This window comes from Bombyx mori, chromosome 20, assembly GCF_030269925.1.
Source record: "Bombyx mori chromosome 20, ASM3026992v2".
Taxonomy (NCBI): Eukaryota; Metazoa; Arthropoda; class Insecta; order Lepidoptera; family Bombycidae; genus Bombyx; species Bombyx mori.
This window is the reverse complement of record NC_085126.1, coordinates 4348325-4367174: the sequence shown is the minus strand read 5'-3', so window position 1 is coordinate 4367174 and position 18850 is coordinate 4348325. Positions and strand designations below refer to the sequence as shown.

The window sequence follows — 18850 nt, the reverse complement described above, 5'->3', positions numbered from 1 at the left end:
CATACTGAACACACTTTTATTTATTTATTGCATAGATGGGTGGACGAGCTCAAGGCCCATCTGAAGTTTAGCCTACTTGGTGTTAAATGGTTTCCGAAACCCATAAACATCTACAAAGCGGAGGCAGCATTTACGTTGTTAATGTCTATGGGGTCCCGTAACCAGGTAGGCCGTGAGATCGCCTACCCTATTATCCGATGCAAGTAACGTTTTTTTTCCTACCTAAGCTGATGATCTCGAGAGGCCATTTCAGCGTAACTCTAACAAGTAGGTGAGCTCACGGGGCTGAAACCTGACGACGTTGCTAACACTGACCCTAGCAAGAGCAGTGCTTCGCAGTATCTACCACCGGATTGGAAACGCGACCCACTGAGAAGTTCCGGCGAGAAACTCAGTGGGCTGTGCTGTGGGTTAATTTATTAGCCCGGCCCTTCGTCGCAAGCAAGGGGTTCGACGAGAACGATGACCGGCAGGTAACATAAATGGACCCTGGATTATTGTTTGGCGTAGTTGGATTCTACTTACCCATCATAGCCATGAAGAATTGTGTAGAGATTCCGCCGTCGTTGATCTTCGAGATCCATTTTACTGGGAGTAAGTGGTACATACTGCACACTAGTGATTCGTTCCACTTAAGTGTGCATTTTTGGTGGATTTTACCTGAAAATAATAATTATAGATTATTTTTAACGAGTTTACAACAAACTAAGTGCGTTTGACACAGTTGCATCATTTTAATTTAGACATAAGTGATGTAGATTCGCTTGGTTTAGGGGGTCTGCTTATCTTGGGTTATAAAAGATTATAGATGAAAGAGTCGCATCGTGGCCTAGAGGAAAAGACCTCTGGTGTACGCACCAAATGATGCGGCTATGCTGGTAATGAAATCCTGTAGGAAAGTATCTATATATCGCAAGAAGTACATGTTAACATAAATATGTTCACGATCGCCTCCAAAAAAATAATAATTAAAGATTTATAAATTTGTATAATGATTGGTGGCAAGGCGTATCGTAAGCTCCCACTGGGAGGTATTGTCCTGCCTATTTTTTTTTTTTTTTTTTTTTATTGCTTAGATGGGTGGACGAGCTCACAGCCCACCTGGTGTTAAGTGGTTACTGGAACCCATAGACATCTACAACGTAAATGCGCCACTCACCTTGAGAAATAAGTTGTAAAGTCTCAGTATAGTTATATATATTTCTGCCGTAAATCATGCGTTCCTTTTATGAAACAAGGTGGGGGGTAAAATTGCAATTGAGACTTCGATCTAATGTCTCAAAGAGGTAAAGTGCCACCACCCTGCCTATTTCTGCCGTGAAGCAGTAATGCGTTCCGGTTTGAAGGGTCGGGCAGCCGTTGTAGCTATACTGAGACCTCAGAACTCATATCTCAAGGTGAGTGGGCGGCATTTACGTTTTAGATATCTGTGGGCTCCGTTAGACACTTACAATCAGGTGGGCTGTGAGTTCGTCCACCCATCTATGTAATGATAATAAAAAAGTGGGTGGCGCCATTCAAATTGTGATTTATATGGGTTCAGGTTGTCATTAAACAGATAATAACCTATGTATATGCCATATATTTATCACATAATATTTTATGTCTTTTTATACGTATCATGAATGTGCAGAATATGAGTTCTCAGATCTGTCTCATTTTATGTTATTTATCATTTATTACGTACAAGGTTTTTCCCTCTATTCTATTACCGATTAATTAAAATCAACATGAAACAATTATGTAGGTACCTACTTGAAGGCGGAATTCTGTTAGAGCCGTTCTTTATTATTTTGTTGCAACTTTATTATAAAACTGTATAGAATAGGATTTTATTGTAAAACGTGCAGCTCTCGGCTTTATAAGCGACAGAGAGATAGAAAGAATATACTTTATTGCACACCAAAACACAATTAATATGCAAAAACAGTCAACAAGCAGAGATCTGCCACGTACCATCCGGCTTTGGAATGAACTCCCCTCCACGGTGTTTTCCGAGCGCTATGACATGTCCTTCTTTAAACGAGGCCTGCAGAGAGTACTTTATGGTAGGCAGCGGCTTGTTTCTGCCCCTGGCATTGCTGACGTCCATGAGCGACGGTGACCACTTACCATCAGGTGGTGCTCACAATAGCAATAAAAAAAAATAGGCGGTCTTCTTGCTAAAAGTAAACTGTTCCAGACAACCGTTTTATCTACAGAAATTTTGTAAAAGATACAGCCGGTATTTAGAGTGGTCTATTAAGATAGACCAAACAACCAACAACATAATAATAATAATAATAATAAAATGAAAATCTCGTAATACCGGTTTTATTGATATCGGTCTAGTGGGCGATGCCCGATGAATAAACAAATATAGAAACAGACAAAGGAATAGTGGAATTGGGACCGGATCCCTCGAGAAAAATACAATTTTATATTCTTTAGAAATAACTTCAGTAATTAAAACTCTCTCTCAAAACCTCAAATAATCTCTCAAAAGTCGCAAATACGACATACATAACCACGACCACCCCGCCAGGAGTGTACGACTAAGAAGAAGAAGAAGAATTAAAACTACTTTGATCATTTAATCTTAAGTTTTTTATTGTTTACTAGCTGACCCGGCAGACTTCGTAGTGCCTCAATCTATAGTTAAAAGATCTAAGCTTTTGTATAAAATAAACTTAGAACAAACAAAAGGAATCCGTCCGAAGGGGGACACATCAAAGGAAAAACAAAATTGTTATTTTTATTTAATTCCGAGCATTTTCATATTTATCTACCTTTTAAACCTTCTCTGGACTTCCACAAATAATTCAAGACCAAAATTAGCCAAATCGGTCCAGCCGTTCTCGAGTTTTAGCGAGACTAACGAACAGCAATTCTTTTTTATATATATAGAGTATTTCCGATATCGTCCGTGACCACGAAATCTGTAATGTATTCGTAAAGTTTTAAATAAAACAATGACTATAAGTAATAATTGAATCTAATATGCATTTAATTTTAAGGTATGTATAAATATTCGTGGGCAATCACTCGTCGATGTCCATACGCGAAAACTTAAAGAGAAAATAAACCATAGAAGTAGTATTAATGGTTAGTTCAATTTAATATTTTTTTTTTTTTTTGCTTAGTTGTGTGGACGAGCTCACAGCCCACCTGCTGTTAAGTGGTTACTGGAGCCCATAGACATCTACAACGTAAATGCGCCACACACCTTGAGATATAGTTCTAAGGTCTCAGTATAGTCACAACGGCTGCCCCACCCTTCAAACCGAAACGCATTACTGCTTCACGGCAGAAATAGGCAGGGCGGTGGTACCTACCCGTGCGGACTCACAAGAGGTCCTACCACCAGTAATTACGCAAATTATAATTTTGCGGGTTTGATTTTTACTGCACGATGTTATTCCTTCACCGTGGAAGTCAATCGTGAACATTTGTTGAGTACGTATTTCATTAGAAAAATTGGTACCCGCCAGCGAGATTCGAACACCGGTGCATCGCTCGATACGAATGCACCGGACGTCTTATCCTTTAGGCCACGACGACTTTAAGCAAGGTTTATTAAAGTTTTTAAGTTACATTTATTTTTATTATTACAGGCGCATATTGGTGCGTACAGCCAACGGCCAAACTGAAGCTAGGTGGTGACCAATAGATATAGCAAAATGAATGCTACCGTCAAAGTCCATAGTTAAGATCGAATTTTCAATAGCATTAGATTAACAGTTACGCTATTTTTAAAACTGGATCGCATGACATCGGTAGGCAGCGGTTTGACTCTGCCCCTGGCATTGCTGAAGTCCATGGGCGACGGTAACCACTCACCATCAGGTATGGTGGCGTATGCCCGTCTGCCTACAAAGGCAATAAAAAAATAATAATGACAAGGCAAGGTAAGTTCCAGTATCCAACCATTAGTACGAACATATTCCTTTAAACCGTTTACTTAATTGATTGCAACAATCGCCCACTGAGTTGTTCGCCGGATCTTCTCAGTGGGTCGCGTTTCCGATCCGGTGGTAGATTCTGTGAAGCACTGCTCTTGCTAGAGCCAGTGTTAGCAATGCTCCCGTTTTGAGCCCCGTGAGCGCACCTACACGTCAAGAAGAAGCTGAAATAGCCTCTCAAAACTATCAGGATAAGTAAAAAAAAGATTGCAACAGCTTAATTGCAAATTTTATTGAACTGTTTCAATGTAAGCCCTTGTATAGTACATATTATGAATCGAATATGTATATAAATAATCGAGTATATAATAATATTATGAATTCTTGCAACCATTCGCTTCCGTGTGCTTTTATAATTGATCTACATTTCTAGATAATTCTACATAATTGAATGCTTGAAATGAACCTTGAGAATTGTTAACAGTTATTATATTATTATTATCTCGAATGTAATTTTCCTTTTCAACACTAATAAAAATGGGCAGCTATGGTGTGACGTCATAAAAGGTATCTAGTGGTATATGAAATAATATTGGGAAATAATTGTAATAGGTGATGATGATAGAGTTTTTATGTTGACTAATTGTCTTTGTTGAGTATTTGTAAGTAATTGTCTTTTTTATTATTTTATTGTCTTGGAAAGCCGTCGCTCATGAAAGGCAGCAACAGTAATGACGTAGCTGAACCATGGCCTACCAGTGGAGGCTCTTCGAACCTTATTTGAACAAAACAAACATTACAAACTCAACTAGTCCTGAGCTAGGTTTTGTTATGGATATTGGCGTAATGTAAAACCAGACCGGTAGGCATTACGATCCTGCCTATGCAAAACTGTCATGCGTTCCGGTCTGAAGAGTAGGAAAACCGTTATACAAGCCTTCGATCATATATTTCAAAATGGATGGCGATGGGTGATATGACGGCCTCTGGAAACCACTTTAGACTGGGAGCGCTAGGATAATAATATCGTTTCTATTTAAGCAGTAAAAATGTTTTTTTTTCTACCTAAGCTGATGGCCTTGAGAGGTCATTTCAGCGTAACCCTAATGAGTAGGTGAGCTTACATGCCTGAAACTAGGAGGTGTTGCTAACACTGGGCCTAGCAAGAGCAGCGCTTCGCAGAATCTACCACCGGATCGGAAGCGCGACCCACTGAGAAGATCCGGCGAGAAACTCAGTGGGCTGTGTCTGTGGGTTAATTTACTCGCTTATCCCTTCGTCGCAAGTTCGACGCGTTCGGCGAGAACGATGACCGGGAAAAATGGTAACCTTCACGGGCCTCAACTAAATCCGAGTGAGAAATTGATCCACGACATGTTTGTTGAATCGCGTGCCAAGCAACTATTCTCATGGAGCACAGTGTCAATGATATTTACGCAGGTCAATTGCACGTTGTGTCCAATGATCGCGGGACCGGACCGGACCTATGTCAAATCGAACCGGAATGAGGCGGCGTTGTTCTGATAATTCAAAGTTTATATACTACACATGTAATGTTTGTGGATAATTGTATTTATGGGCGCAAGAACGAGTTCGTTTTTTATTAATACCGAATTTACGGATAATGTAGAAGTAGTTACTGCTGGTAGCACCTCTTGTGGGTCCGCACGGGTAGGTACGATCGCCCTGCCTATTTCTGCCGTGAAGCAGTAATGCGTTTCAGTTTGAAGGGTGGGGCAGTTGTTGTAACTATACTTGAGACCTTAGAACTTATATCTCAAAGTGGGTGGCGACATTAACGTTGTAGGTCTCTTATCGGCTCTGGTGACCCCTTAACACCAGGTGGGCCGTGAGCTCGTCCACCCATCTAAGCAATAAAAAAATTCAAAAAAGTATTGTATTGTCCGCCGCCTTTACTTATACAGTAGAATCCGGATATAACGACCTTTAAGGGACCGGCGAAACTATGTCGTACTAACCGGATGACGTACAAAACGGCAGGATTATTTCAAGTACATATGTTTATCCAACTCATGGAGCATATAAAATTTTGCATGTCTAACTCTATAGCGTAAAATTGCTTTCTTGTAGCAGAGGTACATTCACGGGTATTTCCCGGCTGCGCTGAAGCTTGAACCACTGTGACAATGCCTTATCCACCGACTCATGAGTAGAAGTCCTTACACGTTTGCATTTTAAAACATTGGCATTAAACAGCGGCTCGATCTTATTGTTGATATTGTAGAATGAGATACGCTAAACTCCTTTGCGAGGGTTGCTTTGATTAACCGGCTTCTAACCAGTGTAATATTGCACTTTTTTCTTCAATTGTAAAATACTTTCGCTTCATAGAACTCATTTTGTCGAGCTTTAAGAACTTGTCATAACAAGTGACAAACACTAACTGTGATTCACGTGCCAATAAAGGGGGCAGGGTGAAGTTAGGGTGCCAAGGTATTGGTAGGTTGTGTAAACAAAACATTGTGCGTCGTTTTAACCGAACGTATCATCATAATATTCATAGTTAATGGTCGCTATAAGCAGTTGGTCGCTTAAAACGGAGTCGCACTAAACGGTTATATTTTCTCAGTACATAACTATGAAACCTAACTTGAGTAATCATTATCGTCGTTAAAAGCGGTTAGTCGTTATAAGCGAAGTCGTTGTATATGAATTCTACTGTATGTGCAAATTTTTATTGGAAAATTATGTTGGAAGATTTCGTTAGTATGTAATAGATAGATAAGGTCAAGCGTAAAAAAATCTGTCAAGATAGCGTTTGATGAAACCATAATCTACGTTCTAAAGTGTTAAATTCTATGAATTTCTTTATCACTGAAGGCCTTCTCGTACTACGGAGTTATTTATAAAAACAGACTTGGTAACTGACGGAAGAAAATATGCGCAAGGGATTACAGACTTACAGCTCTGGAAATAATGACGAAATTCGAGAGCCAGTATCAGTGTTGACCAGTTTTGAGAGAGACGTTGTCTAGTGTAAATTCGACTGTGCAAATTTCAAATGTCAACGACTGAACTGATTTGAGTCATGATAATGATATAATATAATGATATACTTTTATAAATCGTTACGAGAATACCGCCTTTTTTTCATACTTTCAGCTCCATATCCTAGCTTCACTGGTCGTGTAGGAGAGAGCTCACGGGGCTTAACCTGGCGACTTTGCTAACACTAGCAAGGAATACTGTACGTTTTTTTTCCTACCTAAGCTGAGAGCGTTGAGGCTATTTTAGCGTAATCTTAACTAGTAGGTGAGCTCACGGGGCTCAAACTGACGACGTTGTTGACACGAGCCCTAGCAAGAGCCGTGCTTGGCAGAATCTACCACCGGATCGGAAACGCGACCCACTGAGAAGATCCGGCGAGAAACTCAATGGGTTCGTTTTGGCTCTATTGGTATCGATATGTGTAACACTATCTTTCAACGTCATCTTCACCAGCTTTAAGAGGTTCAATTAGCTTTCAAATCTACTCATGTATCAAGGATGTTTCATTCTTCAACGGTTCAACGGTAGGCAGCGGCTTGCCTCTGCCCCTGGCATTGCTGAAGTCCATGGGCGACGGTAACCACACACCATCAGATAAGGCGTATGTTCGACCGCATACAAGAGCAATATTTTTTTTTTTTACTTGGACTTAATATCCTCAATAAGATCACTAAGGAACGGGGCAACAAACCTTCGAATTCACATGCTAACTTCTAGTCTAGTCTTGTTTTTCCTAGCTACCTGTCAGCAGCCTCGAGGAGATATTCTCACTTCGTCTTGGTCAGTGGATGAGCTCACGGGACTCGGCCTGTATTGGCTAATATCTCTGTCCAAGCAAGAGGATTGCTTCACTGAATCTACCACCGGAATTGCGACCCACTGAGAAGATAGCATGTAACTAAGCTTGTATGTTTAAACCGTAGATAACATCGTCCTGCCTGTATGAGTAAGCCCCGAATAAATCATGAGTTTCGGTTTGAATAATGAAAAATCCATTACCACTATAACATTGCCATTATTTCCATAATAAAGAATGGACAGAACCCATCAACAAAATAATACAGAACATTAACAAAACTTATCGTCACAAAAAGGTAGTACATATATGGTATTTTTTGTTCGTGTTACCATAATAATAATATGAATAACGAAGTATCGAACCAGGACATTATTTAACCAAACATAACTATATTTCTTCTCCTACCTACGCCGAAAGTTCGGTTTTCCTCCCGCTGTGCAGGGAAGAAAGTCTAACTTTTCCTCCCGCTGTACAGAGAAGAAATTCTAACTTTTCCTCCCTGGGTACTGACAAGTGCGCATGCGCGTTAGTGTCTACGTCTGCTCTCACGCACCTAAAATTTTCCGCCATTGTTGTGCTCGGGTAATTTGCAATATTGTGTTTAGTGTAAAAGTAAAATAAACAAAACGCAATAAAATTTAATAGTGAAGTATTATACAAAGATGAGTTCATCAGATAGTTCTTATTTAATCAGTAGTAGTTTATTTAAAAATAAAAAAACAGTTAAATTGTTTTTTTATGAGATGGGGGGCTCCGCCCCCCCCCTCCCCGCCCGGCCAGGGCTTCGCCCCCTGGACCCCGACTCGGTACTCCACGAACTTTCGGCCTGGTAGGAGAAAAAATAGTATGTTCACCGCGGGAAGACAGCAGGACATCTCATCCTGCGTGTTTGCCAATTTTACACGCGGGAGGAAATGTCCAACTTTTCTCCCTTGGTGCACAATGTACTATATTTAAAAAGCTACGGTCAGAATTCAGCATTTAATTTTGAAGTTCCTTAAAATAAAAACATTCAACCAATATTGGCTGAAGCTCTTTAATCAAGAACAGATTGGACAAAGCCGCTTGACCTCTGATCGTGTGAGCACCGTAACAGCGAGTATTCGATCTGACCTCCAACTTCTAGGCATTCAACTCACTGCCTATTGATCTGATTGATCAAGTATTTCAGATCGTGAAATTTCCTAATACAGGGAACGAGGTCAAGGCCAGTCTGGTGTTAAGTTAGTTACCGGAGCGTATAGATGGTTGTCGCATAGCGCGAATCGTGGTTCCGCTTTCCACCTTAAGACATTAGGTTAAAGTTTCAATTGTTTTAACTGAACTGTTTTTAACAGAACGATGACACCTACACGTGCAAGCTCACAATATGCTCTATCACTAGTAATTCTACAATATTACAGGCTGATAGTAGAAGGTCATGTCGAATGGTAAAAACCAAAGGACGATCATCTACCCATTCGTCAAAACTGATAGTATCACTCACGGGCATGTTAAGACTGCCGAAGGTAGATGAGACACGGGGAGAAGAATTGCGCGACGCATTATCAGAGAATAGTCTTCAAACTAGATACGACCTGCATAAATGAAGATACAGACCCGGGCGAAGATAAATTGTAAACAGAGTCAATCGGTCTAGAACTATTGACTAGCGAAATTTCAAGAGTTCCCATAAATAATCACTGAATATTCGTAACGCCAAGATTTATTTATGCAAATAGATTCGTGTCACGATATTTGAGTGCTTTGACCGCTTATTTACTAAGTAGAACAAATCATTTTCCCGTTTTTGGAATGATGCCAGCCTGATGATGGGTCGCACTTAGAACCAAAATGGGAACATATCGGTCATGAAAGCTGAATTTTCGTTCTAAAATCTTTATGTATAAGATGCATCCTTCCTCTCACTATTAGGGGGAATAGCTGGTGTGTAATGAAGACGACTATGTGATAGATAATACCTACAATCGATCCAAATAAAAATCTAATAGTATTTATTCTTCAGTTGAAAAAAAGACGAACCAATAAGAGATCGGTAAGTACGAACTAACCTATAGGTACAGTAGTCAGGACGATTAAGCAGTAAACTAATGAGAAAATCGACTAAAACAATGAATCCATTTTGTTTAAGAATACATCACGCAGGCGCGTCGATTTGAAAGAATGTTTTGAGTTCGAAACCCTTCGTGTCTTATCTAGTATATTTGCTTATGAAAAAAAAAACGTGATCACTCGACATAGTCGGTGCATTTAATATACGTGGCAATACTAACATTAAAATAAATACGTAATATATAATTCCTTGATAGGTATTCATTACTGTGTGCTAATTTAAAACTGTAACACAAGTGTACATTGATGATATTGTATTCACAATTATGTATATATAGTAGACTTTGCGGGCTTCGTCGAATAATCATACGATAGGCAGACAAAAGTATCTGTGTTTTCGGGTTGAAATGACCCGAAAACATCATCATCATCATCATCTGAGCACCACAATAGAATCGTGTAATAAAAATCAAACCCGCAAAATTATAATTTGCGTAAGTAATTACTGGTGGTAGGACCTCTTGTGAGTCCGCGCGGGTAGGTACCACCGCCCCGCCTATTTCTGCCGTGAAGCAGTAATGCGTTTCGGTTTGAAGGGTGGGGTAGCCGTTGTGACAATAATGAGACCTTAGAACTATATCTCAAGGTGTGTGGCGCATTTACGTTGTAGATGTCTATGGGCTCCAGTAACCACTTAACACCAGGTGGGCTGTGAGCTCGTCCACACATCTCAGCAATAAAAAATAAAAAAAAAACTACATTGATTACAACGATTAAATAAATAATCGCTATATTTAGCTATATTTAGTTACTAAAATAGGTTTATAAAGTAATTGTTTTAATGTGTATTAGGGAGGTAAACGACAAAGCGAAGATCTTCCCTGGTGTTGATCTGTGTACAGACGGTCCGTATGTTATTGTTCAGAAAGTGTGTATGGGCAAATTTATTAAAAAATATATTTAAGAATTAAAGTGAGACAGTGAGACGATACATCATTAGATAGTACCTACAATAGTAAAGTACATCGCAACATATTATTATCGATCAGATCGTTTTTCGCGACAAGCCCATTTATCGTACACCAGTGTATGTGGTTTTTAATGTCAATTATGTTGGTGTGTTCTTCTGTCTCTATCTTTCTCTATAATATATATCTCTCTCTCTTTCTGTCTTGAGGATAAGTCTATTATTTTTAAGTTTGTGCCGCAGCAATTCGCCATGTAACAGGCAATGTTAATAACAACACAAATAGGAAAACAGGAACATGGGCTCCTTAGAACAGAAAACATATTTAAAAAAAAGGTTTATTGCTTCACGAATAATAGCGTATTAAAAGTACATATTTATATTATCTGTGAATTCGTGATGCTACAGACACAATTAATCGACTCGTTTGAAATTTGAACTTCGATTAATAAGTTCCATAGACCTTGGTAATACAGAAAGTTGATAGTTATTGTGATTCCGTCACACCAGAGCGGGCATTTCCGTTTGCGTCACATCATAGAATAATATATTACTGTTGTTAAAATTAGTAGTTATCGCAAGCCAGAGCAGAAACTGTTTATTATTATCACTGGCCAGTCTCCACCTGTCTTCCACTAAAGATGTTGCCAGATGGATACGGCCGAAAATAGCGGTTTGTATGCGAAAATAAAAAACAAATATGCGTCACGTATATATTACGCTTCAATTTTACCATTTGTAGCAATATTTCTGTGTAAATAAAGCATGATAACTAATATTAAATACAATTTGTAGAAAAAAAAATTATCTCAATTTTCATTGTTTCAATCAATACACCGAAATTATGTATTAGTACTTTCCATTTCTGAACGTGGTAGTGGTTATAGTGATTGTTTTGCAGCCATTTGCAATTTGCATACAATACGAAAGAATCGCATACTTATTAACGGCACTCCTATTCGCTCATTCGTAATTTATGATTGCCTTGTATTGTTTTCAATATTGATTAATATTTAAATTATATATGTAGTTGCGTATTATAAACTTTATATATCTTCGTATATAATGACAAAATTCAAAATAGGTCCATACACCGCAATAAAACTTATCGATATTCAAAAGAAAAAAACAGTAAGTATATCATTTATGTATTAAGTTAAGAAATATAAATGATTGTCTTGCATTATAACAGCAACTCATAGAAACAATAGATCTTAACGAAGTAAATAGTAATTGTTGTCTGCCCATGTCCTAAATAAGAAATAAACTTATAGACAACACATGGATGTCACTTATCATGAACAAAGACCAAAAAATCCGGGATGCAAAGTAATTTGACACGACTCACGAACATCTGGCAACACTGACACTCGTTCAACTTTTTCATTGCATTCCACAAACACGTTTGCGGTCCATCTGCCTATGAGTAGTTATTGTAGTAAGATAATATAATAAATATGTGTCACATTATTATTCATCATTCGATCATCATATTATCGTTAATATTTTAAATATTATAAACATTGTTTTTTACAAGGTTAAACGAGTCCAATAGAAGTAGATACATGCTAGAGAACTGCTAGAACATGCTAGAAAACTAGAGAAGTCAAGCTCAAGATCAATAGATTTATCAGTCTGTCCTTAATATTCTATACTAATAATAGGTATATAGCGTCGAACGGAATAGGTCACCAGGATTTTTGTATCCGTTATATGGCGCGTAAAAAACTTAGAATATCTTAGTTCAATTTATATTTATCTATAGTTTATGGTTGTCTTGTCTACTGTTGTATTTAAAGAACCAGTTACATCGTCATAAGCAAATAATCATCAGTGTCAGCGTCACATAACGTGATTTGCTATTTCCGATAATTCACTTCAAAAAACCGTTTTATAAACAAGATTTATGAAGTGTTGAGAAAAGTTCACGCTAATAAAACTATGTAGGAGTTGCCTGACATTTAGTAATTCGTGTAGCGTGCACACGACGTTTTTAATTAATAACTACAAATCTAGCTACAGACTAAAAGGAGGTAACTCTTTCACAAAAAAAAGGTTAGATTGTACTTCTTAGGAACGTTACTAAGTACCTACGTACATTATTTTTACGTTATTTACATATACAAATTTGCTGGAAAGACTTAGATTTAATTAATTTATCAATTATGTTAAACTTTCGCGGATAAAATATGTTATTAAATGTGATTAACATAACCTATTTTAGATAATGCCATTTGATAAATTTCGTCCAATAAAAACGATTGATATTTTCATAAGTATTATTCTTATATAAAATGACGGTGGGGTATAAAGCTTTAATTGTTTATGCCAACGAAGCAAATAATCAGCGATTTCAAGTTTGTAATCATTGAAAATTGTATACGTACATACCTATTTTTATTTCACAAAATGTCAGCGCCATTGGAAGTGAAAACATATGCTTTACGCAATAAAATTTATAAAATTTCAATAAGTAATACAAACTAGAATAAGAAATATTTTTCCACTTAAAATGTACGTAAGTACACGACCACGATATCTAATAATATAAAATTCAAGTCCAAAGATGATATTTATGAAAATGAAAAATCCCAAAAGTTTTAAATAGTTAAGTAAAGTAAGTCGTACAAATACATGCAAATATAAATGCAGGTAGTATTGAAATGTAACAATTGATCCAGGTAGTAAAATATTATACAGCTTTTCAAAGCTGGCACAACTTTAATTTTGCTTTCAAATTTACTCCGCAAACGTTCATTTGGCTAGCAACATTTTACTCGTCAATTAAATAAAAATCTTACTCACTTCTTTTATGTGGTCATAAAAACCTTTTCAATGTTATGCTCAGAAACACAATCAAACAAAACACAGCTTAAAACAATTTCACACACAGAAACACGTTGAATTTCAACATTAAACATTCGATTAAACGGAACTCTGATCGAACGTGCAAGCAAACCGCTGCGCACACGTCTGACGCCAAACGCGAACTGAATGAATCGTGCGGTAATCGTGCAGCGTGCCTAATGTCCGCTTTTTAGTTAAACCAGTGTAAACAAATAATAAAACCGTATTAATTGCTAGGTGGGTCTCACGTTTTTGCATTAACTAATAACGAATACATTAAATAGGAGTTCGTGTTAGCATACTATTGGTTGCATGTGCTTTTCAAGTGCCATGGCCACTCCAATTCGAAATTCGAAGGTAGTTGATACGATGTTAATGCTAGTTCAATAACATTTTGAATCTCCAGCGTTTTGGCCAGACTGTAATTTTAAGACAAAAATTTTAAATCTGTATCGCCCATTGATATTTAAAAAAAATAATACTTTAATTTTTTTTTTTCATTTTTACTTATTAATTAATTAATATTAATTGTGTTACAATATATAAGAAGAATACACCGATAAAACAGGAGTGTGAAGAGTCAAAATTTTTGAAGTGAAAACTTCTTTAGAATCGTTGTGATTTCAAACCGGATGCAACGGAAAAAACGACAGGTAAGAGACACAAATACAAAAATGTGTAGGATGAAGCCAGCGAAGAATGAGACAGAAATATACATACTATTTAATACAGCGCCATCTGTGAGATTTTTTAATACTAACGTGTGTATGAAAGCTCTTGTAGTGAATTTTAATTTAGGATTATACGTGAAATTAAAATGTCAATTCACAGAGGGCGCTACCTTACAATTATTTACTAATGACAAAATTTTACATATACTTAAGACGTTTAGGATAATTGTATTTTAATTTTGGAAGGTTTCACTTCTGCCACGTGTGAATTGCACACATTTTGTTTATTTTTTTTGTGTACTGTGTGCTTAGTCCGAATTTTTTATCGTTCTCGATAGCGTAAAAGTTAACTCAAATTTGTAAACGGCACACGTAAGCAAACGTTCCAACTCCATACAAATTTGAGTTAACTTTTACGCTATCGAGAACGTTAAAAAACTTGCCCAGAGCACACCGGGCCATTGATAAGTAGGCACAATGAAACGCACTTTGTGACATAAAAAGACCTGCTTGACCGATAGTTTAAAAATAATCTCTCTCTCCCTAACTTCCTAGTTCATCATACCACATGGTGGTGGGATCAGCTCTCCTTATTTTTCTCCTCACCTTCGCTCTGTCTTCGACAACCTTGTTAGTTATTTGAAAGCTAGTGCTAATGTGGTCCTATTTGAATTTAACAAGAACTGACAAATACTGTTTGAGATATCCTTAATAATGCTTACTTAATTGATTTCGACTACATACAAAGGATGCTCCGTATATCTTGGACTGAGCATCGCACCAACGCCTCGATCCTAAAAGAACTAAATATTCTCACAGGTTATCGTCAACAGTGCAATCCACATCGATATATTACCACTGGTGGTAATATATCGATATATACCACTGGTGGTAATATATCGATGGCAATCCAGGATTCTTCGATATTTTGGACACGTATCGCGTCGGCCAGCAGAGTCTATCGAGAAACTTGTTGTTCAGGGTAGGGTCAATGGTAAGAGATCTCGTGGCGAATCCCCATGCGTTGGACTGATCAGGTGAAAGACCTTACTGAAACCCCAATTAACGAGTGTGTGCGCCGGGCCTCGGTTCGCAAACTGTGGAAACCATCTGTCAAGGCTTTAATGAGCAAGAATTCCACATGACCACGACTGCTCTGCCAAGAGCAACCGATTATGATGATGACATTGATGATATTCTCATGCTAATATGTTGTAGTAACTTTCCTTTTTTGTTAAATTGTTTTATACTATACTTTACTCCTTGTATTGTACAACATTTATGGCATAGCTTTAGTATGTTGTTAAACTGGTAAATTTTAATCAAAAATAGAAAGAGAAAGTACTTGAGTTAACTAGTGAGAGGTGTTGCCGTTATACATTTTAATAGATGTTTGTAGTTGTCGTGGCCTGAGGGATAAGAAGATAAGATGCTCGAGTACTGGTATCGTACGATGCGACTGCATCAGAGTTCAAATCCCGCAGGCAATTACATTTTTGTAATTAAATACGAAATTTAAAAAACGTTCACGTACGACTTCCACTATAAAGGTTATAAAAGAAAGGTTAAACGTGTTAAAAAAATACCTGCAAAAATATATTGTGGGTATTATTTGTGTCAATATCAAAAATAGTTGTACAGTTTCCATCATCAAGAATAGGAACCAGTATCGTGATTATTTCAACCGTGAAGCAGTAATGCGTTTCGGCTTGAAGGGTGGGGCAGCCGTTGTAACTATACTGAGACCTTAGCTTAGAAGTTATATCTCAAGGTGGGTGGCGCATTTACGTTGTAGATGTCTATGGGCTCCGGTAACCACTTAACACGAGGTGGGCTGTGAGCTCGTCCAATCATCTAAGCAATAAATAAATAAAAAAGGTGGATGGCGGCATTTACGCTGCTATGTCTATGGGCTCCAGTGACCACTAAGGCCCTGAGCTAGTTCACCAGTCTATGCTGTAAAAAAAGATCAGTCCGTCCGATATACCACCACGGACAAGCAGTTGTCTAGAGCTTTTAAATCTCGTTTCAAGCAGAGTATGTCATGGAACTTTGGAAACACTAAGAAGAACAATTAATTCTAGAGCCTCACAAAAGCCATCTCTGAAAGCATACTGTTGATAAGGTGCAGTGATTACCAGTAAGTATTAGGATGAACCAATTGCGGTGTGGGGCGATTCGTTGATAATAAAGGATCCCATTGAAGATAGCAAGAACTGAACTCTAACGCTCTGCCTAAAACTCTGTTTCATAGATACGGATTTTAATGCTTCGCTACAGAAGAAGAAGGAGCCTGGATCGTTGACACCTGACGCAGTTTGGCGTTCTATTTCTGACGGTTCATCAAATAAAAACCCTCAAAATCATTACCATGTCATGGGCACCATCATAAAAGACATGCGATTTCTAAGTCGTTTTCCTCCAGTCCTGCTTCTCATCTCTGAGGGTCATGATCACCTCCTGATTTTTAATAAATCGAATGCAAAAGTCACCTCAAATCTAAATTAAGAAAAGCGCCTTAAGAAAATAAACATATTCTAAATACACTTTTAGGAATTTACTTCCATCTTTAAAAAATATATCTTTATAATGTTTCATTAATGTGTATGGTATATTAATGAGATTATCGTGTAGCTTAACGTGACACGACCACTAGGTAAAGGAAATACGAATTATTTGTTTTAGTAACAAAAATGTATTTTATTGTGTTTGAACAGTTTCAAAAAACCATTCGCTTGTTTTCACAAGTGTGCTACAAACGTGAGCACAATTCAGAAGTTTATTTGTATAAATATGTGGGGAGTTATGGTCAATTTATTTTCTATTTGGGAAAGCGAATAAACGCTGCTTTTAATATTGAAGCTTCGGTATTAGGCGAGCTCTGAGCACGTCTGTCGTCCATCTAATCACAATTACGTTTGTCCATTTTTCATCATCATCATCATCAACAGCCCACAGTCGTCCACTGCTGGACATAGGCCTCTCCCAATCCACACCACTGAGCCCGGTCTACGGCTCTCCTCATCCACTTCTTGTCGGCCACCGTTCGGAGGTCATCGCACCACCTAGCCAGGGGGCGTCCCACGTTACGTCTTCCGCTGCGTGGTCTCCACTCGAGAACCCGTCTGCTCCAGCGATTGCCAGTCCTACGGCGTATATGGCCAGCCCACTGCCACATTAGCTTGCTGATTCTTTGAGCTATGTCGATGACTTTAGTTCTCTGTCGAATAATCTTTCCGGATTTTATCCTTCAGAGAAACTCCGAGCATGGCTCTTTCCATGGCTCGCTGAGCGACCTTGAGCTGACGGACCAACCATGCTGTGAGTGTCCACGCTTCGGCTCCATAAGTCACTACCGGTAGGACGCACTGGTTAAAAACTATCGTTTTCAGGCACTGTGGGATGTGCGATGAAAAGACACCACGCAGTTTGCCGAACGCCGCCCAGCCCGTCCATTTTTGCTTTTGTTTAAAAATGAGACGAGTGTAAATCGCACGCCACACTTTTTTTTTTATGGTTCAAGGATTACTGGTGGCCCGAAGGCCTTTCCAGTTTCAGCAGGACAAGTGGGCGAGCAAATGCTCAGCCAGGAGGGGTGGGATTTGCTAACAACTGCCCGAGCGCCTCCGAAGGAGACCTAACAACTCAAGAGCAATTGCTTCGCGAATGAACGCACGCCACACATAAATGGCTAGGAAGTATGAAATTAATTTGAAAGTCTCATTTTTATTTTGACTTCTTACCATATTTTGTAAGAGAATTAGCTCCGAATTAAGAAGGCTCCGATAACAACACCCAGCGTGCTTCAGGACAACTAGCCGATAGCCAAAATAAACCAATAATCTCAGTCCACTATAGATAGCTGATTGCAAATGGAACATCTTAAGCACATTAATAAACAATTTCATATAGCGTTTGTTTGTGTTGGTCAAATCTACTAATCAAAACCCTTCCCTAATATAATTATGTATTTTATTCAATTTAATTTTAGATCTCAGATGACTGCCGATACAAAAGGACTTGATACCTTAAATAGAGGTAACAAATGAAATGGCTTAAACAGTTGGGTTCCGTACATCAAGAAAAAAAATCAAATTAGGATGTCCGCCACCATAAAATAGCGGATATCTTTGTTTTCCAATATGGAGGGTAGAACTAAGGAGTACTATCTCATTGTATTATAAAATGTCCGCTGGAATATGGAGCCAATGACGATGGCGCCATAGTAGCAAGTGAAAAGATTTAAAAAACCGATCATTGTTCTCGTCGAACCCGTCTCTTGCGACCAAGGGCTCGGCGAGTAAATTAACCCACAGACACAGCCAACTGAGTTTCTCACCGGATCTTCTCAGTGGGTCGCGTTTCCGATCCAGTGGTAGATTCTGCGAAGCACGGCTCTTGCTAGGGTTCATGTTAGCAACTTCGTCAGGTTTGAGCCCCGTGAGCTCACCTACTAGTTAAGGTTCCGCTGATATAGCCTCTCAAGGCTATCTTAGCTTATCTTATCTTAGCTTAGGTAGGAAAAAAAAACATTATACTCCTATGGATTAACGTATAGCAAGACATTTTTTCGAAGTAAAAGTATCAATATTATTAAGGTGCTTAAGCGAGTTTGCGACTCATA

General features: G+C 38.3%; 1 protein-coding gene across 1 annotated transcript in view; it reads right to left on the bottom strand.

Annotated features, from left to right (window-relative positions):
- The window catches only part of LOC101739110 (solute carrier family 2, facilitated glucose transporter member 8), a 53613-nt gene extending 39733 nt beyond the window's left edge, over nucleotides 1-13880 (bottom strand). The window contains exons 1-2 of the mRNA XM_004922520.5: nucleotides 13514-13880; nucleotides 526-660 (exon numbers count right to left, since the gene is read on the bottom strand). Of these exons, the coding sequence (XP_004922577.1) occupies nucleotides 526-607 (82 nt within the window). The 5' untranslated portion in view covers nucleotides 608-660; nucleotides 13514-13880. The remainder of the gene's footprint in view (nucleotides 1-525; nucleotides 661-13513) is intronic.
- Between the last annotated feature and the right edge of the window lie 4970 nt (nucleotides 13881-18850).